General features: G+C 45.9%; 1 protein-coding gene across 4 annotated transcripts in view; it reads right to left on the bottom strand.

Annotated features, from left to right (window-relative positions):
• Nucleotides 1-246: 246 nt before the first annotated feature.
• Nucleotides 247-25,028, bottom strand: part of GRAMD2A (GRAM domain containing 2A) — an 81,395-nt gene continuing 56,613 nt past the window's right edge. For 3 of the 4 annotated variants that reach the window (XM_033167037.1, XM_033167036.1, XM_033167035.1), the window contains 7 exons: nucleotides 23,472-23,570; nucleotides 14,326-14,397; nucleotides 9,588-9,650; nucleotides 7,594-7,750; nucleotides 5,504-5,603; nucleotides 5,287-5,394; nucleotides 247-3,893 (listed from right to left, as the gene is read on the bottom strand). In XM_033167037.1, coding sequence (XP_033022928.1) covers nucleotides 3,890-3,893; nucleotides 5,287-5,394; nucleotides 5,504-5,603; nucleotides 7,594-7,750; nucleotides 9,588-9,650; nucleotides 14,326-14,397; nucleotides 23,472-23,570 — 603 coding nt within the window. In that variant the 3' untranslated portion in view covers nucleotides 247-3,889. Of the gene's footprint in view, nucleotides 3,894-5,232; nucleotides 5,395-5,503; nucleotides 5,604-7,593; nucleotides 7,751-9,587; nucleotides 9,651-14,325; nucleotides 14,398-23,471; nucleotides 23,571-25,028 lie in introns of all 4 variants that reach the window. The other variant, XR_004427745.1, reaches the window with a different exon arrangement.

Genomic DNA, 25,028 nt, shown 5'->3' on the forward strand with positions numbered 1-25,028 from the left:
TGCCAAGGATCTGTTCTTCAGATGTTCAACTCCCATCATCCCTTGCTGGCAGAGGCTTATGGGAGCTGCAGTCCCAACAATACCTAGAGAGCCACATATTCCCTACCACTGCCTTAAAGAGAATTCGAAGGGGACTAAAGAGGCTACAAGGTCTGGTGTGCCTCTGCTGGTGCTGATATCCTCCCACAACTATGAACACATGTCACCTACAGGACAACGAAGCCATAAAACAACGAGCTTGTAGGATATTTGTGCAATTGTTCTGAACTTTAGAAAAGGAAAGGACAAGGAAAAATAGAATCGTTGCTTACACTGAATAACACTAATGATAATACTTAGTATTTATAGAGCGCTTTCCCAAAGTGTTCAAAGCGCTTTACATTACCTTGAAATCCTTACAACATCCCTGTAAGGTAGGCCAGTACTGTTATTCCCAAAATTAGAGAAAAGAAAAGGGCTCCCAAGAACTGAGAGACAGCAGCTCACCAAAGGCCAACCAGCAAATTCATAGCTCAGCTGAGATTTGAACTGGGGCCTTCTGGCTCATAGCTCATGCTCTGAACCATTATGCTCGAACACAGACTTACAGGGAGTGATAGAAAATGCAGCACACAACCGCCTTGCTAGAAATCGGGTTTTCTTGGCACTTCCTGAGGCTGCTTGCCTCAACCTGCCCCTCAGACCCTGGACACACAAACACACCTTGTGGTGCCCACTGCCGAGAGACCAGGACCCCACAGCCAAGACAACTCTCCAGTAAACAAAAGGACTTTGTCTTAGCAGCTCATTCCAAAATAGTAATCATCATCATAATCAGCACAAATATTACATTTACCTCCCACGAGATGGGAGGTCTGATTAAAAAGAAGAGGAACACCTGAGACGTTATTGCTAAGAAAGAAGCCAACTGGCTGTCCAGCAGCCCAGTAAACTTCTGGCACTGGGAGCAGGGAAAGAAGAGGAGAACACAGACGGGGTGTGCTTTTTCAGAACGACATGCCACAGCCAGACCAGCTGGGCCTCCTGAACCTTGCTCATTCAAGCAGTCCTGGAGCTGCAGAAATTAGAATACCTGCCCTGGCCCCCCACCAAAAAAATCTCTAGTCATCAGGTCAGCACTGTATGAAAGCTTCCATTTCCCACAGACACACTCATGAAAATACACACAACAGTGTCACCCCAGGGCATTCTGGGAAATTTCGACAGCATCTTCCAGAGGCGCCAGCCCAGCCTCCGTCACTGATCCAAGCACCGCCACAGCCAGATAAACCCACTTGGGCCCTTTACATCCGCACCACACATGTAAAGAACTTTCATACCACTTTATAGGATTCCTCCCCAAAGGAACGTGGGAACTGTGGTTGGTTAAGGGTGCTGAGAGTTGTCGGGAGACCCCTGTTCCCTTCACAGGGTTACAATTACCCAGAACTCCTAGGGGAAAGGAATTGTAAAACAGCTCTTAAGAACAGTAACTCTAGTGCTCGAACTACAGTTCCCAGGATTCTTTGGGGGAAGCCACAACTGCTATCATAGTTCTGAAAAGTATTTGGTTTGGATGTGGCCTAGGACTGCCAGTAGTCCCCCTGTCGGATGTGGGGGGCTCCCATCAGAATGCAGCCCTTTCAAACCTGGAACTGTCCCTAGGTATGAGAACATGTTCCTTTAATGCAATGTTTTTCAAACTGTGTGCTGAGGGACCCAGGCGTTCCCTCAATAAGAAGACCAAGAATGGCAGACAAGCGTCCCTAGAGGATGGCCTTCCTTTCCCTGCAAGATGCTGGCACATGGGTGCAATTTCCTGGGTGCAATTCCAAGACGTTGCTATCTGAAGTGGAGCACCAAACATAAAGGACCAACACGCCACCCTGCCTCCATCTACCCCCACCCCCGGCTAAATTCTGCCCCCTCCCCAAGAAGCTCCTCTGGCTTGCTGCACAGTCACCACACACAATCCTGAGCCCCAAGAACCGACATGTCACCAAAGATGACTTTATACCCAGCAACATGCGCTGAAATCTTTACATGACACTCAAGGTGGTCCACTGGAAGATGTGAAGGAATTTTCCCAGCAGACCAGACCACAAGGAAAGGGTTCTCAGAAAGCAGGAAGCTTGAAAAGCAACACCCTTAATCCCACAGGCAGGGCCCACTTCCTTCTGAACGGGACCATTCCCAAAGTGGTCTGCTTGCTCTGTATCCAAAGGCCACACACTAGCTCACACACTCGTTCATTCATTTAGTCTGTGCTAGAGAGGCGTTCATTCACGTGGCCTCAAGTCCACCTTGGAGAACTTTGCTTGCGAAGACAACCAAGCTTCTTCAGCATGGTCCTCACTCTCACGGGCAAGGATCATGGCTTCCCGGTGATCCAGTGGGGCTTCTCACAGTTACCCATCAGGGTTCTTCCGATGTTCTTAACTGCTCCCTGGATGTTCTGCCTCTATGATTCTACCCTTGGCCAACTCTCCCAGTTTGTCCAGGGCAGTAGCACTGATGGGGGCAGACAAGTCCTCTCCCTCTGCCCCCAATCGCAGCCCAAGTCATCTTTACAAGCCATTCAAGGCTTCCATGGCTAGGGATGCAGATGGCTGACTCCAAGCCTGCATATGAATTGGCCTCTCAAGGGCTTGGGGTTCAGAGAGCTGTCTTGTGTTGTTGTGCTGCAGAACGATGGAAGGGGGCACGGCCTTGGCTCCACCTGCTTTCAACAAGCAGAGAACTGGCGCATCTGCAAAGGGCCACAAACCTCCCCAGCGACAAAGAAATGGCGCAATCAGCTTGCTTTACCTCTGTCTCTGCTTCCTTGTGTCAGTGCCAAGCTGCAAAGCCCTTGGGTTAAGTGGGGCAGAACCACGTAAAGTGCTTCGAGGGCCATATGCACCACTAAGTCATATCTGTCCCCAGAAAGTGCATACCCATGGCATCTTTCCATGAGTGTTCAGGGCCTGCCTGGCAGTTCACAGGGTCCCTTAGCTGAACATTGCTGCAGCAGTTACAGTAATTTTGCAGGGCCACAAGAATTGCTCCAGCAGCATTCCCTGGACAACAGGAATCCTGTAAGTGAAAGAAGATGGATTCTAATGGAGATGATTTCACTGCCTTGGGCAAAGGATACGTCCATCTTTCTTCCAAAGCAGAGCTTTTCGCCGCAGCAAAAAAAAATCCATCATCAACTTTCTCCCGCTGCCCCGTTCCTCCAGGGGAAAGAAAGCAACGAGAACTAGCAGCAGTTCAGAGTCCTCCTAGAAGAGAACCCAGCTACTTCTCCAGACCTTGCTAGGATGCATTAGGATGTGAAAGAGGACCAGCCACAAAAGTTTGCTGGTGGTAACAGTCAGCCCTTCTGGAGCAAAGCCCTGGGAAGACATTGCAGTTCTGAAATACAAAGGGGAGCCTCAGAGGAAGCCCTGCAGTTCCAAATTTTCTTGCCGCTCTAGAGAGCAAGCTACCCAACGTCTTCAGTGGCCTTTGGAAGGTATGGCCAGAGACACCATCAATGGAGACGATATTGCACTGGCAACCCTTGGCAACTCTCACAAACACCACTGCTGCCCTTGTACAGCTAGTTTGGCAGTCAGCACGGTCCCCTCTAGATGTTGCTGGACTCCCGCCAACAGCCAGGGGCAATGAATGTCATCACCCAACAACATCTGGAAGCTGCTGCATTGGCTACTGTTGGCCAAGCATCCCAATGGGTTGCTGACGGCAAGAAAGCACTTCTAGATTTCGCCACCGGAAGCAGAGAGCTTTGGTCCAGGAGGAACACAGAGGAAGAGCATGGGGCTCATTTGCTCTGGTTTCACAGCAGTCGTGTTAACTCCTTGGACACAACACAGATCTATGTTCGCGGGCACTGTTTTCTCCATTGTTGTCTTTATTGAGCCCACAGTCACCTGTCAGAAATAGACAAAGAGGCCATTGTTAGCAGGCTCTGAACCAATCCTATGGGAAACCTGACTGCCCCACAAATGGCAAGAGAATTTCCCCTGATTTAATGCAGCTCCTTGTTTGTGTGTGTTCAGGGCCAGCCCTAATATTAGGTAGAGTGAAGTGTCTGCTTAATGAACCTGATGCGAGCCACCATGAAAAGGCATCAAGCTGTTAGTTACTTAGTTTTTTACTATTGCATTTTTACTGCTACAAAGAAGGAAGAGGTGCCTATGGCATCACTTGCTTATTTACTTCAGTTATTTGTACACTGCCCTTCATTTCAAAGCAAAATCACGGTGGTTTGCAAGACCACAAGACAACAGCAATATCTAAAAGGTACCAACTTGGCTGGCCTTGAGTTCTCTGCACCTTAACTCGGAGTGGGAACAGGGGAGATATGTCACAATTTGCTGTTCCACCTCTGCAGCAAAAATATTTTGGACCAGTCCCACATGGATGAATGTGCATTAAAAGAAAGTTCTGGGGTTAATGACTCAAGTCAAAGGACCTTTTTAAGGCAATTAATGATATACATTTAAGGGAACTAAAGCTCACTTGGGGGGAGAGAGGGAAATTCCAGTAATCATCTTAACTCAGTACAACTCAAGTCTTTGTCCATGCCTAACATCTGTGCTCCCACCTCGAGGAATATGATACCACCCACATCCCAGTCCATAAAAGGAAACAGGTCCAGATGCAGAATTGCCTTTTGGCAGTGGCAGGAGCAGGAATCAAGTAAACATTCATTGAAATGTGCACAATTTATTCCAGCCAAGAACTGGGATATTCTAACTGCAGAATTGGGATTTTTAGAAGCAGTCTAAGCAGAAGAACGGAATCATAGAATTGTAGAGTTGGAAGGGACCGCAAGGGCCATATCGTCCAACCCACTGTAATGCAGGTATCTTTTGCCCAACATGGGGCTTCCACAAGTCACCAACTACTACTAGTAGTAGTAGTAGTAGTAGCAGTAGTACTGGCTACAGGCCACGCTTTGCTGCCACTAAAGCTGGTGTCAATCGGCCCTTTAAAAAAAAGAGAAGTACACAAGCTGCAGACTCCTGAAGCAATGCTGAACCTTTGCTTATAGCAGAAATAGAAAGCCTGCGGGGCCCTTCAGACCTGTCGCAGGACTTCATCTCCCCTCATCCCTGACCACTGGCCATGCATGATGGCAGCTGAAGTCCAAAAGCATCCAGACCACCCCTGCAGGGTCCCCATCCCTGCCTCATGTGGTGACCAAGGGCATATTTCAATATTGGCATAATGAGAACAAAAGGTTATCCATCCCATCTTCCAGACCCCGAGAAAGGGCTCCTCTGCAGACACTCGCTGGGCTTCGGAAGGCTTTCCTACCTCCGGGGCACACGCGAGAGATAGTCCCGGTTCAAAGAGCAGAGCTGCTGCTCCAGGCGGAAGATGCGAAAAGCCAGGTAGGAGGAGGACACCACCAGGAGGCAGATCCTGAGGAAGCAGAGACAAAACGGAGAGGCACCGTTGAGCACAGAGTCAGAAAACCAACCTGAAGATAGGATAGGAATTGGGGGCGTGGGGGGGGTGGCTGCAGGCTTACAAGACAATGAAGATTTTCAGCAGCTGATAATCAGATGGCCTCAACTCTGCTTGGTAGCTCTGCTCCACCTCTAACTCCTCTTCAGTGTTTATTGCACTTTCTGGAATAATAATAAAAAGGCACTTGAATATTAAAACTATATATAATGCAAACACACACACACACAGGGTGAGATCCAATGCAGTGTGAGTGGGCATCAGCTAACACAGTGCTGGGGGAAATTTTAGCCCTCCAGGTTGTTTGACTACAGTTCCCATCTGCCCCAGCAAGCATGGCCTATGGTGTGAGTTGATGTGAGTTGTAGTTCAGCAACATCTGATGCAGGGACAGGGCAAAGACTCACCATCTCTGCCCTAGCCCAACAGGGCTATTCTCACCAACCTTTCTGCCTTCTGTGCCCCTGCAACATCTGCTTTGGAAGGTTAGGAGAAACTTGAGATCAGGGAAAATATTTTTGCTGAAGAGTAAGGTAAAAGGTAAAGGACTCCTGAACGGTTAAGTCCAGTCAAAGGGTGACTATGGGGATGCGCTGCTCCTCTTGCTTTCAGGCAGAGGGAGCCGGCGTTTGTCCACAGACAGCTTTCTGGTTCATGTGGCCAGCATGACTAAAGAAGAAGAAGAAGAGTTTGGATTTGATACCCCGCTTTTCACTACCCGAAGGAGTCTCAAAGCGGCTAACATTCTCCTTTCCCTTCCTCCCCCACAACAAACACTCTGTGAGGTGAGTGGGGCTGAGAGACTTCAGAGAAGTGTGACTAGCCCAAGGTCACCCAGCAGCTGCATGTGGAGGAGCGGAGACACGAACCCGGTTCCCCAGATAACGAGTCTACCGCTCTTAACCACTACACCACACTGGCTCTCTTCTGGCGCAACGGGACACCGTGATGGAAAACAGAGCATACGGAAACGCCATTTACCTTCCCGCCACAGCAGTACCTATTTATCTACTTGCACTGGTGTGCTTTCGAAGAGTAGAGGTTCTTTTCAGAATATTAAAAAAAATAAACTATAGCCAAATGAAATTACAAGCAGTCCACCAGTGGGCTAGTTTCACACACGCATGAAAGAGTGTGAAGGTTCACCAAATCAACGATTGGGTAGAACAGTGGTTAGAATACCCATTGCATGGTTTTGCTCACACAATGAGCAATACAGAAGGCAGAGATTAATTAGATTAAATCCTATCTTTCAGACAAGAATTTGTTTATATATGCAGGACCAGAATATTAAAAAGCCAATCAAAATGTGCTAGCAAATATTTGAATTTTCGTTGCCGCAGCACACCTCCTTCAACAAGCAGTCAATACTGCCTTGCTGCTTTCCTTTGAACGGCATGGATACGGGACAAAAATATTTTAGAGGTGGAATTTAAAAAGTTATCTATAAGAAACGGGGCCCACAATACTGAGTGCACAGCTCCTGGTGGATCCATGGGGTGCATTTGCAGCTCAGCTGCACACAACTGAGAACACACCACAGAGACTTAAAGCCAACTATTGCATTTGCGCTTGGGTAGAAACTTCTACTGGCGACTGGTGCTTCTGCCCTGGTGGAAAAGGCTGCTTTGTGGGCTACCCAGCAGCGGAGAGATGGTAGCCTTCCCTACTGCTGGGCAAAGGTCACTGGGGCTTCAGAAGGCACAAGTAAGGCCCACATGAAGGCTATATGTTTTCAGGTAGTAACAACCCGCCATCTAAAACCCAAGTTTTATACAAGAATTCTGAGAAGGAAATGGTGTTTGCTTGCATCCATGTGTTTGCTGACGGGATGAACTGCCCCGGGCGTGAGGCGAAATGGAAAAGGAGAGCATGTGTCTCCCAAGTCTGAACAAAGAGCATGGCCATCTGTGCGCAGCCGACACATGGATGCACTCAGGAGGGACGTGATGCGGCGGCTGGCATGACGGAGATTACATGGGGCAATCAAGACGCAGCTTATGTCCTTGGGACAGCTGAACAGTCGGTGCTGCTGCCAGCACAGCTGTTAGATCAGGCGGGGCAGAGGAAGCTCTGCCTGAGAGTCCGCAGGTGCCAAACGAAAAACATGCAGTGGCACCAAGGGCCTTTTCCCAGCCTCCTGCTGCCCTGTACCTGATACTAGGGGCTCCTCTGAGTTACAAGAGCTCTCCTTTGTGCTGAGGCTGCTGATAGATGCCCGGTGGATGCACTGGAAGCCTGCATCTGGGAGGGCCAGGGACAACGAAGCCGGCGAGCCCTTCCTCCACTTCACTTCTGGGACAATCACCTCCTGTGGAAGGCATGGAATGCGGGTTAGCTGGCTGCAGGAAGGAGCCACGATCTTTCACTGCAGTGTCAACCTACAGGGCAGAGCTAACGCAGCAAGAGGTTTGTCAACAAAGCCTGCTAGGCTAGTTCTTCCCAGTGCAACACTGCCCCCTCCTGGACATTGTGAGCCTTCTCCTCCGGGGAGAAGTCATCGCTCAGTGGCAGAGCATCAGTTTTGAATGCAGAAAGTCCCAAATTCAATCCCTGGCATCTCCAACTGGGGGGAAAAGAACCAGGCAGCAAGTGAGAGGGAAGGCTTTCTCTGCCTGAGATCCTGGAGAGCCAATGCCAATCAGAGTGGACAATAGCAGGCTAGACAGACAATAGACTGACCTGGGACTAAGCAGATTTCTACACTAAAGAGAGTGAGGAGGAAAAGAATAATAAAATCATAGAGTTGTAGAGTTGGAAGGGACCCTGAGGGTCATCTAGTCCAACCCTCTGCAATGCAGGAACCTTTTGCCCAAAGTGGAGCTCGAACTCACAACCCTGAGATTAAGAGTCTGAGCTATCTGAAAGAAGGTGCCCTTCAGTACTTTGAGGCAATGCAGTTAGCCAAGCATAGAGGCCCAGCTCTAGTCGTTATAATTTATGCCAATTAATGTGGTTAAGAGATAGCAGCAATCGGCAGGCTCACCCGTGCAAAACAAGTACCATATATACTTGAGTATAAGCCTAGTTTTTCAGCACATTTTTGTGCTGAAAAAGCTGCCCTCGGCTTATACTTGAGTGAGGCGGGCGGTGGGGGCAACAAGAAAGAAGCCCTTTCTCTCCGCTCGTGCCGCCGCCCGTTCACCCCAGTCAACCATTCCTTAAGAAGTGTACAAGAACGGCGGTTCTTTACTCTCCCCAGGCAGCTTGTTCCATTCCTGAACTGCTCGCATAAATGCAAACTTGGCAAAGGAGGAAGAGGAAGGAGCAGCCCAAAGGGTTGCTTTCGGGCTGCTCGTTCCTCCTCCTCCTCCACAGCGGCAAAGGTGAACCGGCTTATACTCGAGTCAATAAGCTTTCCCAGGTTTTTGTGGGAAAATTAGGTGCCTCGGTTTATATTCGGGTCGGCTTATATTCGGGTATATACGGTATGCTGCTAATTGGATTGCAGCCAACTAAAATTCTGCTCAAAGGAGACCCACTGAAATCAATAGCTCTATGTTAATTATGCCTGTTTATTTCAATGATTCTACGCTGAGTAATACTAATGTTGGATACAACTCAGTATATTTAACTTAGCACTGCATTGGATACAACTCATAACGTATATATACAGCATACCCAGACAGTATGGGTCATAATCCCATGCTGGTCCTACTCAAGAGCAGACCCACTGAAATTAATGGATCTAAGATAGGCTTGTTCACTAATTTCAGTGGGTCTATTCTGAATAGGACTAGCACTGAATACCATCCTAAATATTCTTACTATATCCAGATAATATGTCTTGATAGTATATATCGTGGTATGGTATGGTTTGGACCTAGGTAAAAGGTAAAGGATCCCTGGATGGTTAAGTCCAGTCAAAGGCAACTATGGGATTGCGGCACTCATCTCACTTTCAGGCCAAGGGAGCCGGCATTTGTCCATAGACAGCTTTCCGGGTCATGTGGCCAGCAGGACTAAACCGCTTCTGGCACAATGGAACACTGTGACAGAAGCCAGAGCACATGGAAATGCCGTTTACCTTCCCACCACACCTATTTATCTACTTGCGCTGGCATGCTTTCGAACTGCTAGGTTGGCAGGAGCTGGGACGGAGCAATGGGAGCTCATCACCGTAGTGGGGATTCAAGAGAACATCTTACCAGTGAAACCGTGTCAGGCTCTTCAGTCAGTTCCTTCAAGCTCAGGCTCTTTTTGCTTGAGACCTGCAGAGAGAATGAGGCGTTAACAGACAGGAGTTTCTCTACAGAGCCGCCACTCGCTTTAAGGGTCTCCGGAAGGATGTGCAAACCAACCGAAGGGCAGTTCCCCCGTGGGTTGGATCCTGAAGCATCAGCTATTCCCTCTGCCCCCAAGAGCTGGCTGAGCAGCCTGTACAGCATCACCAGTTCTCAGGGACTGTAAGACTCTTGTCATGACTTAAACCCACATATCTCTCTTAAGACTCATAGCATTTTAACTATTAGCCACACTGGGGAAATACCAGCATTGTTCCTCTTCCGCACCCAAGGCTGTGCTGCGCCTACGGGCTATATTGTGCATGTAATAAACCTGGCCCAGAAAGCAGTGCAAGTAATACTGCTATTTCTCTAGATGTAATGATCAACCTCGACATCACCCCTCTCATTATTGCCCTTCTTTTTAAAATAGCAACCAGGGAGAGCTGATCCAGATCAGGACCAGAGAGAGGGAGGGAAGGTTAACATTCCCCTCTGTCCTATTTCCCTGCCCAAAATCACTCCCCTCTCAAAGCTGCCATTCCACACATATGCACCAGGTGCAACCACCTCAAATGCTAATTTAATTCCCAGGCATATCATTGAGTAAGACCGGTAACTTCAGAACGGGTCTGTCTCGCTTAAATGAGGGGCACAAAGTATTTCATGGCACAGTATCTAACAGGCTTAACACAAGTCCTCGTTGTTTCTTAAGAGAAAGTCATGGAAAGTTGCCTTTGTTTTGAGTTATACTTTTTTGCATTTTAAGTGGTCTCTGTATTATTGCACCAATAATTCAGTAAAAAAAATAATTGAAAGAAAACCATGCTGAGCACTGAACTGAGAAGTCCATAGCTCAGTGGCAGAGCACATGCAACTCCAGGAGTGGGGGAAACCTCAGCAAGGTGACCTATTGTGGCCCTCCAGGCCTCTCTATCTGGCCCTCAGGGCTCTTCTCAGATCACAAACACCCTTCGCCGGCCACACCTCTCCCAGCCCTGCACTATGATGTTGTAAGAAATTGCAAACTAGGCCACATGTCTGGAGCAGCAGGCCTGACACCATTTTGACTCTCAAAACTGACCAAATGTTTACCAAACGGGTCTCTGCAAGGAAGGAGGGGTGAGGGAGTTTTTTCCATTGTCCCAGGAATTAAAAGAGATTACCATCTCAAAGGAATGGCCAGGCCTTTTTGGTGATGTAGGCATGAGGTATGGGGGGTGGTCTTGGGCTACACCCCTTCTGTGATGTATGCGTGAGGTTTCTGGGGGTGGGGCTTGACTCCAAGGGGGGGATTTTTAAAATGTCTTTTTAAGTGCTTCCACGCATGGCTCTGGGTCCCGTCCCGTCCCCTCTCCTGTGTGTGGGGACGTCAACCCTGTTGCAACAGAACAATAAAGATCAAGCTTACTAGCTGCTTTGCTTCTAACTATTCTCTGGTTGGCCTCTGTTTTTTACTCCTACCGATGGAGAACCTGCAAAGGACTTTACAGGGGCTCTTGTGTACCCCATAAGGGAATGAGGGCAGATTTTTCTTTCAACAATGACTTTCCTGAGCGCTGTTGCCAGGCTGACATGGATCCTTGAACTATGCCTCTGGAGAGAGGATGTGTGTGGGCCGAAATCTGACTTATTTCTGTAGCTGCAGTGCTGTCTGCTCTACAAGGTGCTGCAATGAATTGGTTGCTCCACCCACTTCTGCCTCTGGCCACACAAACCATTTGCATGTGCCTGTCTGCCCCCCAGGGGTGCTAACTTGAATAAAATATGGGGGGGCTGGCAGACCCCACCCTGCACAATTGATTACGCATACTGTAACGAATCGGATCTAAGTTAAGGGATTTTCAGAAACCCACGGTGTTTTATGAGTTAATGGGTACCCCAGTTTGAGTGGCAGATATCCCATGGGAGGCGGGACATTCCGCTCTTTAAAATGGAGGGAGCAGCCGTTAGAGAGGGGAGGGTGGTGATTGGAAGGAGGGCGTGGGGCCAGGATAGTGGTGGGTAGGTTAGGTTAGGTTGAAGATGTGTATATGATGCTGAAAGAAAGAGTTTACACTGTTATGAAACTAAGCTTATAAACCATTACTGAAACCGTTATGTTCTGAAAGAAATAAAGACTTCTTATTGTTGAGCTAAGAAAATATCGTCGTTCATTTGGTCCAGAGAGTTATATAGGCTCATGAGGAGGTGAACTCAGGGAAAGGACAAAACTGACCTGCAGGGTGATAGTTTGTGTCTTGGAGTTCCCTCAGGAGGGGCTAGGGGGCGGAAACCTTGGCATTGCCACAGAGTTGCTAAGAGGGCTTAGCTAACTGATATAGTGAGGGATCTAATGAAAGAGAGACCCCGAACTGTAGGCAAAGAAGAGTTTAACCCCTGAAGCCCAGAGCAGAGGATATAACCAGCCACAGCCGCTGGACAGGAAAACTCCCGTTACTAAGAGATTCCCAGATTATAAATAAAAGGGGATTGACATAACAGACGGACCTCAGAGGGACAGGTGGGGTGGATTGAAATTTGACCCAGAACACCTGATTAGAAATTCACTTAGTAACAAGGGGAGAGTGTGAAGTGGAGGTTCGTCGCACATACCATTTGAATGGCAATGACAATAAACTTGGGGGGGGCCAAGCCCCTCAAATCTTTTAGTGGGGGGACCAAAGGGATCTTGGATCCTAGGAGTTGGTTCCTACCCCCCCCCCGAATGCCCATGAGGTAAAAAATGGCTGATAAGGGTTCCCCATTCCTGAGTTAGGAGGACCAGAGAATTGGAAAACCCTTTTCTTGAGACCTCAGAGAGCCACTGCCACACACAGCCCTGAGGTTCCATCCACACCATGAATTTAAAGCACCTGGCTTCCCCCAAATAATCCCTGGAACTGTAAATTGCCCCTCACAGAGCCACAATACATAGCACCCTTAGCAAACTACAGCTCCCAAGATTCTTGGGGGGGGGGAGTTGTGTGCTTTAAATGGGTGGTGTGGGTGGGGCCAAAGGTGGTCCGGTGGTTTGACTCTGGTGCAAAGCAGCTCCATGCACTCACATGGCCATCAAAGGCAAAGTTGGAAAAGGAATATTTGTCCTTCAGAAGGCATTTAAAAGTGTCTCCCGTGCGTTCTGCCACGCAGCTAGCATACTTTTGTAGTCATGAAAGGCCTGGCTGTATTTCAAGAAAACCTCAAAACAAAAGCCTCATCCAGACAAACAAAAGGGGAGTTTTTCCTGAACAAAAACACCCTAGGACTGCTTGGGAGGAGCTCGGGGCAGGCGCGGGGGCTGATCCTAAGATCCCAGTAAGACGATCTGCTCCTCTGCCACAACACCGGCCAGAAATAGATCCAACTGAAGCTTGTGACAAGAGTTATCTAATTCACGTCCTATGACTACCGATTGTGAAGTGAAGAAGTGGCACAGTGCCTGTTTGAGAGACAGGCAGGCTAAGAAGCAAGAAGGGAAGGACAAAATGTTAGCCAAGTGCCCCCCTCTCTTTTTGCCGGTGGAGCAAGGAACGAAATGTACTCCAGACAAATCAGACAGGCCTTTAGAGCGTTAATTGCCTAGTTACCTACCAAAAGCAGACCTTAAGGCCAGTGCAACCCAAACATTGGGTTGTTAAGGCATTCCACAAGATGCCATGGCCACCAACTCCTGATTCTCTCTCAAGATTACAGGACTCTGTGAGTTCTTCTCTGGGTATCATGGGGGTAGTGTCTTGGGATAAAACCTGAGTTTTAAAATAGTTGTTTTTGCTTCAGCAAAGTGATCCCCACTTACTTTTTACCCAGGATGGAAAGAGATAGCTGCCTCGTACGCACGTGGCTCACAAATGCAAGCTTAGAGGAGTGGCAAATAGACAAAAACAGCCATCAGTTGGCCCTTCAAATCTTTGTTGGACTCCCAGCAACCCCCCATTCAGTGTGGATAATGGTTAGGGATAATGGGAGATGTTCTGCGGCAGCAGGCCCCCCAGCTCTGCTTTAACCGATTAAGTGCCATGCTTTCAAAACTAGCCCTTCTGTTAGACAGAGGCAGCTCACCTTGGGCAACAGTTTTGGGGAAGCCATTAATGAGGAAACTCATTTGTAAGATTTTTTTAAAATCCCATGGCTATAATGACTGCAAAAGGGCTACATGCAGTAAGTGATCCCTACTCAATAATCTTTCATTTCCAAATCCTGTAACTTTTTGAATCCTATATAACATTTATAACAAAACAATGGTTTTGTTTTTTAAGTTTTTACAAAAATTTTACAAAATTGTTGCTTGCGAAATCAAATTAACGACATTTGGATTTACAGAGTTATATTCTGAATTAACAATTCAGAATATAACTCTTTAAATCCAAAACCATCAAATAGCAGAAATGGGTTTGGGTTTTTTTAAAGGTATGGTACAATAAGAAGGGTTTTGCCTGGCAACGGAAAGGATAGCAGGGAGAGATTTCCATACCTGGGGGTGCCACCACCAAGAAAACCCTCTCCTTTCTTGTTGCCACCAACCTCTCAACTTAAATGGAAGGACACCTAAGGACCATTGCAATGGGCAGGCTTTTAAAAGCGAGCTCCTCCATGATCTGACTCTTTTGACCCTTTGCTGAGACCAGCTGACCAATTCTTTTAAGTGATACCATGAGGACTGCCAGGGAGGGAGTGGAAGTACCTGCAAGTGGGTGCAGACTCTCCGCAGCACATCGTACACACTGTCTCTAGAGATCAGGGACACAAAGATGTACTGGAAACAAAACAAAAATCAGGAGCAGTGAATAATCATGGTGCGAGCAGCAAAGTTTGAAGCACAGCAGCTGGCCAGGCTGATTCAGCATTTGCATGTTTAAAGACACACACACACACACACACACACACAATGGATATTAATATGCCCCCTTTGGAGGGCACTTGCAAAGAACTGTAAGCCTGCAAGCCTCATAGAACATTTTATACAGGCCATATCCACCCCAAACATTTCAAGCACTATGATATCACTTTGACCTGTCATGGCTTCCCCCAGAGAATCCTAGAAGGTGTAGTTTGTTAAGGGTGCTGAGAGTTGTTAGGGGACTCCCTATTCCCCTTGCATACCTACAATTCCCAGAGTGACTTAATAATCAATCCGTCTTCCCAATGAACTCTGGGAATGGTTTCTCACTGAGTCCTAACAACTCTCAGCACCCTTAACAAACTACACTTCCCAGGATTCTCTGGGGGAAAGCCATGACAGGTTAAAGTGTTGTCACAGTGCTCTGAACGCATGGCAGAGAGAAGACCTTATTTATTCTATTTTTAATGGTGCCTTTTGCACAGGGAGCTCAGGGAACATGCTCCCCTCTATTTTATCCTCACAACAACCCAAGTAGCAATAGGCCCATGACTACCTTCCACCTTTGTCACCTACCCCCAAGAGACCATTGTAACCAGTTGCCCTGCAAGGACATCACCAGGGCTCACTGAACCTTTCCTGCTACAATGGGAGCGATGAGAATCCGGCAGACCCAGCAAGGCTCCAGAAGGCCGAGGCCCCACCCTGCAAGGCTGCATTACGCCAGGCCTCCTGTGGCCTCTTTCTGAAATGCCAGCAGCCCGTCCGCAATGGGTGGCTTGCAATGGAAGCCACGCATGCATCTGGAAGAGTTTCATGGGTTTCAGTTTTGGAAAGTCCATGAAAGGAAAACCCATCAGGCGGCTGCCAAAATAGCAAAAGTTCATTTAGCCGTGGTGTACATGCCTGGTTCGAAAAACCACATTCCATCCACCCCTGCTCTTCTAGGGTTTCAACCAGAGGCGTAGCCTTCATTTCCTGTGCTCAAGTTGCTGTGCAATTTTACGGACATTGTTTCATGTTATTTATTCTGAATCGTAAGCTGTTGCCACAAAACTTAACTTTTTCTTAATCGAAAGGCAGGGTTAGAATGTTTTAAAACCAGGGATGGGGAACCTGTGTCCCGTCAGATGGCACACATGGGGAACCTCTGGTCCTCCAGATGTAGGTGGACTACAACTCCCATGAACCTCAGAAAGCACAGACGGTTCAGGAACATTTGGAGGAATAAGGTTCCCTGCTGCGGCTGTAGTACTACAGTTCCCCAAATCCCTGATGCTGGCAGGGGCTGGTGGGCTTAGGGAGTCCCAAGCCTGTTTTAAAAGAATAAATATTGTGAGTGTCTGCTCTCACCGGAGAAGGATGCCACATTTCTAATAGTTCCATCTCCCTTTCCCCTGCCCTCTGTGCTCTGAGCACCCTTCTCACACACAGCCTGTCCAAGAAAGGGTGGCAAAACGAGTACCGCACTTGGCCACAGGGAACAGGTGGGTACACTGTGCATGAACAGGCTGAAGCACAGATGGCAGCTCCAGCTCTCTCATCTCAAACAAGATATCAACTGAACTCAGCATGGCACAAGATTTGAGGAAGCATCGGTATCAAGGCAGATGTAAGGGGGATAATCCGCCTTCAAGAAGAGGGCGCGCTAGCAGAACCAAAGGTGAGGAAACAGTGACCGCAGAAGTGCTGGCAATCCTTTCATGTGGGGCAGGGATGGGCAAGCTGTGGCCCTTCCAGAAGTTGGATTACAGCTCGATTCATCCTTGGGCAGTTGGGCCATGCTGGTTGGGGCTGATGAGAGTTGGAATCAGTCAACATCCAGGGAGCCACAGGTTCTCCATCCCCGATGTGACACAAGGAGTAAAGGGCACTAGATAGACTTCCGGTTAGGTGCCGGTCAATGGCGGACGGGAGTCCGACGGCTCCGTCCTCCGCCAGGCTTTAGGGACTTCTGTGCCTGCGCCACGGGTCCCTTAAAGCCACGGGAAGAGCGTCCCGTGGACCTGAGCTTCGTGGGTCCCAGACGTGCCGTCTCCGTTCCCGATTGACCCTCGTAAGGGGGAAAATCGGGCGAGCGGAGCGCCGGCACGGGACTGAAGAAGCGTCTGCCTGCGGAGGATCAAAGCAGCGATCCCGCCAGACTCGAGCACCCGGCACTTCCTGCATAGAAACTTCCAAAGAAACTCTGTAAGTTAAAGAATTGGATTATTTTTACAAGTTTTAAGAGCACTGCTTGCAGAGGAACTGCAAAAGGAAGCCTGTTCCCTTTAAACTGTTTGCGCGAGCTTGGTAGCGCTAAAAGATCAAAGCCGCGACTAACGGAAAAGTTTTGCGAACTTTTTAAAAGTTGATTAAAAGTTGTTTAAAGGATGTTTAAAGACTTAAAAACAGTTGATATGGCAAAAGAAGATGCCCCTCACCCTCTGGATTAGGATTCCGGGTCAGTAGCGGGCTGTGATACATTGTTGCCATTTTTTTTTCCTTTGTTGGTGTTTCAGTGACTGTTTACCAGTGGAGACATTCTGACTTTTTTGTAACCAGATACAAGTTACTTTGTGGACTTTGGTGGTAACTGCAAGTTAGGAACTGTGACTGACTTGGGCTACATGAAAATGGGCCCTTCTTGGCTTTAAGGAACTTATATTTTGGAAAATTAAAACCCTTTGCCTAAAAGTTGGATTTTCGGGACTGGTGTGGGCTCCTGGCTCAGCAGCCTCTTTGTTCTCAGGACTGAGCTGCTGGCCACCTGGTGTTTACTTTTGGGACTGTTGGCCTTCTGCTGTGAATGTCTGAGATTGTTACTACAGAAACTGGAGTGACCTTGAGATTACAGCTGCAGAGCCCACAGGGAATGGAAACTAGATCTAAAGGAACTGGCTCTGAAAAAAGAAAAGGCTCTGTTTCCCTAACTCTACAGGAACAAATGGAGAAATTAGTTGTTAGTGTTGCAGAAATTGCAGCAGGATTGAAAAGCGTGACTGACGGGTTGAAGCAAACACAAGATCAAGTTTCATCAGGAAATACAGCAGTGAATTCAGCAATAGAAAAATTACAAGCTGATATAAAAGCTGACATTAAAAATTCTACGCAGACCCTAGAAAAATCCATTGGACAAATTGAGGAGAACGTAAGGAAGAACAGAGAAGAGATTAATAGGATTGGGCAAGAGGTGACCACCTTGAAAAAGGACTCAGAGGAAATTAAAGTGGTCAAGGAAAAAATAAAAAAGGTGGAGGAAAAATTGGATAATTTAGATTTGGAACAGATAGAGAGTATTGGATCACGACAGAGGTCGGTTGAAGAGTCTCTCGCGTTTCTGCAACTACATCAAAGAGAGGGCAACATCCGCCTAAGAAATCTTCCAGAATTGGAAGGGGAAGACCTAAAAGACTACATAGTGAAGTTATTCTCAGGATTTTGGGAGATAGAAGAAATCAACGTCTCAGCGCGCATAGTGAAGGCCTTCAGATTTGGTCCAAGAGGCTCCAGAGGAAAGAAAAGTAGCAAAACAGTCAGTGACTGTTTGATTGTGCTACACGATCGACACGACAGAGACTATTTTCTGGACTTGCATTATAGAAACAACCTGGTGGTTGAGCAGAATAAAGTAATTTTTTATAAGGATATCCCCAGATTTTTCCTTGACAAAAGAGTTCCCTACAACGATTTGGCAACTGAGCTTAGAAAAAGGAAAATCCCCTTCAGTTGGGAATTTCCAGAAGGCCTGGCATTTACGTTTGAAGGAAAAAAGATAAGAATAAGGTCCCTGGCGGAGAAGCAGAAGTTTTTGGACAAGCACCTGGAACAATTTAAAGGCACACCACTTGACCCAGCACAATTCTACAGGTTTCCAGAGGTATTTCCACCACCGCCGGGACCACCACCAAGCCTACCCAGCCCAGGCAAGGATCCAGAGGAAGACAAGAAAGGAGAAGCAACTGGAGGAGAAGACTAGAGAAAGGAAAATGGCGCTCAAGTTAATGACATGGAATGTCCGGGGATTGAATCAGAGACCAAAGAGACGCAGAGTGTTCTACAGCATAGAAAAGAAGAATTTGGATATAATATGCTTACAGGAAACCCACATAGCCCGACGTCACAGAAGATTACTACAGAACAAAAAACTAGGCCAAGAGTTTATATCATCGGATAAGGCCAAGAAGAGAGGAGTAGTGATATACGCAAAGGAGAAATATAGCCCAAGACAGCTTTTTAAAGATGAAGAAGGGAGATACATCGCAATTGAAATTAACATACAAGGCGAAAAATTCTTGATTCTGGGACTCTATGCACCAAATGATGGAAAGTCAATTTTTTATAAGAAAATACATGATTTGCTGTTGGATTATTTGGATTATAAATTAGTTTGCCTTGGAGATTTTAATGGTGCAGTTTCCACATTAATGGACAGATCTCAAAGAACTAAATTAACGAACGATGGGAAACTCCCAAAGACTTTTTTTGAAATGGTGGACAATCTGAATTTGGTGGACTCTTGGAGATTAAAAAATCCCACAGATACAGAGGCAACATACTTCAGCGAACCTCAGCAGTCATGGTCGAGGATAGATTATATTTGGATTTCGAATGAATTGGCTCCAAAAATACAAAAGGCAGAAATTGGCCCTAAAACTCTTTCAGACCATAACCCTGTACAGTTAAATTTAAAAATGATTTCCAAGGACTCTTTTAGATGGAGAATGGATGACGCTTTGATGAGAGACACCAAGCTAGTGGAAAGAGCGGTGAAAAAGATGAAAGAATATTTTCAGATAAATTGGAGCTCCGAAGTGGAGAAAAGAATTGCTTGGGATGCAAGTAAAGCTGTAATGAGAGGATTTCTCATTAGTGAAAAAGCAAAAAAGAAGAGACAACAAAATGCAGAGATGGAGAGATTGTTGAAATCAATCAAAGAAAAGGAAAAAGAATTAAGAGGACATCCCAGATGTGTCAAAATCCAAAAAGAAATCAAATACTTGCAATCCCAATATGCTAATATAATGAATCAGGACATCGAATGGAAAGTGAAAATGATGAAGCAAAGAACATTTGAATCGGCTAATAAATGTGGAAAATTACTAGCTTGGCAATTGAAGAAAAGACAAAAGGTAAATGTCATCAATACCTTGGTAGTAAACGGAAAAAACGTGGAGAAACCTGAGGAAATCAGATGGTGTTTTCAAAGATTTTACAAGCAACTGTACAAGGAGGAGAAGATAGATGAAGCAGAAATTGACCGATTTCTGGAAAAGAATGGATTGCAAAAGGTCCCAGAGGAAAAACTAGTTACTCTCAACCACCCAATAACGACACAGGAGATAGAAGATGCAATAAATAACATGCAATTGGGGAAGGCTCCAGGACCGGACGGACTAACAGCAAAATATTATAAGACATTGAAAGACTGGCTATCGCAGCCACTAAGAGAAGTATGCAACAAGATACTAGAAGGAGATAGGGCACCAGAGACGTGGAAGGAAGCCTTTATCACACTGATTCCAAAACCAGATACTGATAAGACTCAAATGAAAAACTATCGCCCAATATCCCTTTTGAATGTGGATTATAAAATTTTTGCAAATATATTGGCTACAAGGCTGAAAAGAGTGTTGAAAGACTATATACATAGAGACCAAGCAGGTTTCTTGCCAGGAAGACAAATTAGTAATAACACGAGAATTATTGTGGACATCTTAGAAAAACTGGAGAGAAACATAAATACAGATGCGGCACTATTGTTTGTTGACGCAGAGAAAGCATTTGATAAAGTCTCTTGGACATTTATGAAAAAGAATTTGGAAAGGATGGGAGTTGGTCAAAAATTTTTGAATGGCATTAATGCCATCTATACAGAGCAAAGAGCTAAAGTAATAGTAAACAGTGTGATATCGGAGGAGTTTGAAGTTGAAAAGGGAACAAGACAAGGGTGCCCTATCTCCCCTTTACTTTTCATTACGGTCCTGGAAGTCCTCCTAAATATGATACGAAAGGACAAACAGATAAAAGGAATTCGTGTGGGAGAGAAGGAATACAAACTACGCGCCTTCGCAGACGATTTGATGTTATCCCTGCAAGAACCGGAAAGCAGTGTCCCCAGAGCTTTGGGAATAATCGAACAATTTGGACTTGTAGCTGGTTTCAAGTTAAACAAGCAGAAAACCAAAGTTTTAGGAAAAAATATGAGTGCAGAACAAATTCAAAGAATACAGGAAGGCACTGGCCTCAATTTTGTCAAAACAGTAAAATATCTAGGTATCAACCTCACAACCAAGAATTTGAACCTGTATAAGGACAATTACGAAAAACTGTGGATGGAAATAAAGAAAGACATGGAAATATGGACAAGATTGAAACTGTCGTTAATGGGAAGAATTGCCGTGATAAAAATGAATGTCCTACCAAGGATGCTGTTTTTATTCCAAGCCATACCAATTTTGGACAAACTGGATTGCTTTAAGAAATGGCAAAAGGACTTATCAAAGTTCATATGGCAGGGCAAAAAGCCAAGAATTAAGTTTAAGATCTTAACAGACTCTAAAGAGAGAGGAGGCTTTGCCCTGCCGGACTTAAGACTTTACTTCGAAGCAGCGGCCTTTTGCTGGTTAAAGGACTGGTTTAAACTAGAGAATGTTGATGTATTGGACTTGGAAGGGTATGATAATATGTTCGGTTGGCATGCATACCTTTGGTATGACAAGGCTAAGATCCACAGAACTTTTAAGTCTCATATAGTTAGAAAATCCTTATACCAGGTTTGGTCTAGATATAAAGACTTGTTAGAGAGAAAGACCCCTAGATGGATCTCTCCAGTGGAGGCCAAGGCCTACAAGAGACCGAACATGTCTGCAAACTGGTTAAGATATATGGACATATTGCAGCAGGAAGGGGACTCTTTTAAGCTAAAAAGCTACGATCAAGTGAAAAGTCAGGTCCCCGACTGGCTGCATTATCATCAGGTATATGAAACATTCAAAATGGACAAAAAAGTTGGTTTTCAAGTAGAAAAATCAAAACTGGAAACAGAACTGATAGAATCGAACTTTAAAAACCTTTCCAAAATGTATAATCTTTTGCTAGAGTGGCATACGAAAGATGAATTGGTTAAATCGTCAATGATAAATTGGGCGAAAGATATAGGACACAATATTATGATGGATGACTGGGAGGGATTGTGGCAAAAAGGTATTAAATTTACTGCTTGTCATAGTTTAAGAGAAAACATAATGAAAATGGTTTATAGATGGTATTTGACACCAGTTAAGATAGCCAGGATGAATACCAAAATGTCAGATGTATGTTGGAAATGTAAACATGCGAAAGGTACCTTTTTTCATATGTGGTGGTTGTGCCCAGCGGTAAATGCTTTCTGGGATAAGATTTATAATGAACTCAAGAAGGTAATGAAGGTTACCTTTTGTAAGAAACCAGAGGCATTTCTCCTGAGCATAACCAATGAAGAGATACCCAGTCAGGATAGAGTGTTTTTTATGTATGCCACAACAGCAGCTAGAATCTTATTGGCAAGAACATGGAAAGGCGAAGAGATACCAACGGTGGAAGAATGGCAGATGAAGATGATGGAATATATGGAACTCGCAGAGCTGACCGCCAGAATCCGGGACCAGAGGGAGGAGAAGGTGTCAAGGGATTGGAAGAAATTTAAGGATTATTTAGTCAAAACAGTAAAATTGAATATTTGAGCAGAATTAAATAGAATAGCGGCTTTAGTAGATATATGTTAGATAAAATTGTTGGTAAGATATTTTTGTGTGAAAAATTTAATTGTTAGGAATTGTGTTAAGATTTGGTGTTAAAGTTAAGATATGATTAAGCAAAGTAAAGTGTATTAAAAATTGAGTTAATGTGAATAGAACAAGATACAAAGCTACCTTGAAGATATATATGATTTTGAAGACAGTGGAGGGAATGGGGGAAGTCCCTCAAAATAGAGAAGATAGTAACAAGAAAAGTAAGAGGATAAATGTTAGTTTAAAGGTTTGTATATGTTTCTTTTTATTGTGATTGTTTGATTATGTTTTTGTGCTGTGTTTATGTATGGTATTTTGTATTTTTATATTGTGAATGTTGTTGTTTATGTTATGTTTTCCCTTTGTCTTAATAGAAAACAATAAAATCTTATAAAAAAAAATAAAAAAAAAAAAGTAAAGGGCACTAGATAATAGGTTTTTACATACAAACAAAAAACATATGCAATATAAGTACTGAGTGGGAAATCATTGCCTCCGGACATAAATGCCAAGGACATGAAGTGGGGGGGGATTGCATGACACATCTAAGGCGAACAGATTTATTTACATCATAAGCTTTCACCAGCAAAAGTTAATGGGTGCATCAAGTGCACTAGAACCTGCTAGCCGCTGACGTGGAGCCTACTATTCTCTGCTGAAACAACCAGCAACTTCCCGTTCCCTTCCAAGCTGACGTAACCCATGAAGAGGGCAGGCTGGGACTGAACCCAACGTCGTAAAGGGACACAATACACACTGGGGGAGTTCTGAAGGGCTGGGTGGAAATGCGAAGAGGTCCTGATTTTGCTTTGCAGGCCAAAGGCTCAAAGCCAGGGTGGCTGATCTGTGGCCTTCCAGAGGTTGTTGGACTACGACTCCCATCACCCCTAGCTGTCGGTCATGAAGGCTGGGTCTGATAGGTGCTAGAACACAACGCCTGGAATGCCACAAGCTCCCATTCCTTAGGCCAGTTTCTGTCAAGGGCCACATTCCCTTGGGAGTAACCTATCAGAAGCTGCAGGCCTGGAGTGGGCGGGGCCATAAGGCAACTCTGTTCATTCCTAGGTGCAGCAGATTACATTGGATATCTGCACATGGGCATTTAATGTCCCTGACCCCCTCCCCCCAAAAAATACAGCATATTTATTGCTGTAGAGGCTAAAAGGCCAAGTATTTATAGGTGAAAATGTTCACAGCTTTGACCTCAAATAGTACAGATATTTTGCCTGCGTCACTTACCTTTCGGCTGGCATTGGTGGTGATAGCGAGTCCATTTGGCAGCAGGCGAGCTGTTTTGTGCTTTTTTATCAGTTGGACAGAGACGACAGGAATGACAACCTGAAACGGAGAAGAATGGATGTAGTTTGTGCGTGAGCCAAGAGCTGAAGTCATGGGATCACACACGATAACTCCCTGGGTCATTAATTTCTGGTTGCAGAATCATCACCCAAATCCTAACCATATTCAGTCTGGAAACAAGCCACATAGATTTCCACGAGAGGAGGCTTGCGCAAATGGAAGTAAGACCCCATTTGCACTATGCATTTAAAGTCATTTCCTGTCACTTTCCTTGCATCACAGAACTGTAGAGTTGGAAGGGACCCGGTGGTCATCTAGTCTAACCCCCTGCAATGCAGGAATCTCAACTAAAACATCCATGAGAGATGGCCATCCAACTTCTGTGTAAAAACCTCCAAGGAAGGAAAGTCCAACCCCTTCCAAGGGAGTTCATTCCACTGTCAAATAACTGCTGCCATTCGAAAGTTTTTAAATATTTGTGGCTTCTCCCAAAGAATCCTGGGAACTGTGGTTTGTTAGGGGTGCTGAGAGTTGTGAGGACACCCCTCAGAGAACAACAATTCCCAGAGTTCCCTGGGAAGAGGGACTGGCTGTTAAAACCAGTATGGGAATTGTAGCTTTGTGAGGGGAATATGGGGATCGCCTAACAACTCCAGGCACCATTAGGTCCAGTCATGGATGACTCGGGGTTGCGGCGCTCATCTTGCTCTATAGGCCGAGGGAGCTGGCATTTGTCCGCAGACAGCTTCCGGGTCATGTGGCCAGCATAACTAAGCTGCTTCTGGCGAACCAGAGCAGCGCACAGAAACGCCGTTTACCTTCCCACCAGAGCGGTACCTATTTATCTACTTGCACTTTTGAGGAGCTTTCGGACTGCTAGGTGGACAGGAGCAGGGACCGAGCAACGGGAGCTCACCCCGTCGCGGAGATTTGAACCGCCGACCTTCTGATCAGCAAGCCCTAGGCTCAGTGGTTTAGACCACAGAGTCACCCGCGTCCCACCCATCAAATGCTTGCAAGCAGAAAAGTCTGTCTACTTGCTTCTTTAACCTTATTAGCCAGTCAAACATTGATGTTTAAAAACAACAACAACCCATGAGTAGTTTTTCCTACCCACATTCTGCTCCTTGTCAATAAAGGCTGGAAATACTTAGGCTGTGAACAGATGAAACAGAAGGCACTGCAGAGGCTGAAATGAAACATCAGAAAATTGCTCTTGCCTGCAGTACACATTTTCTGCCCCATCATGGGCTCTGATGAAATCAGTTATGCAACTTCTTACAGTAATTCCAAGCTGCAGGAATATACCGTAGCTCAGTGCAGAGCATGCAGAAGGTCCCCATTTCATGCAGAAGGTCCCCGTTTCAGGAAGAACTGAGAAAGGCTCCTTTCCCAAACTCTGCACAGCTACTGCAGATGTGGATGACCCAGAGCTAGATAGATCAATAGTTTGACACAGCGCAGAGGCAGATTACTATATATCATGGGGGGAAACCA

This window comes from Lacerta agilis, chromosome 13 (assembly GCF_009819535.1).
Source record: "Lacerta agilis isolate rLacAgi1 chromosome 13, rLacAgi1.pri, whole genome shotgun sequence".
Taxonomy (NCBI): Eukaryota; Metazoa; Chordata; class Lepidosauria; order Squamata; family Lacertidae; genus Lacerta; species Lacerta agilis.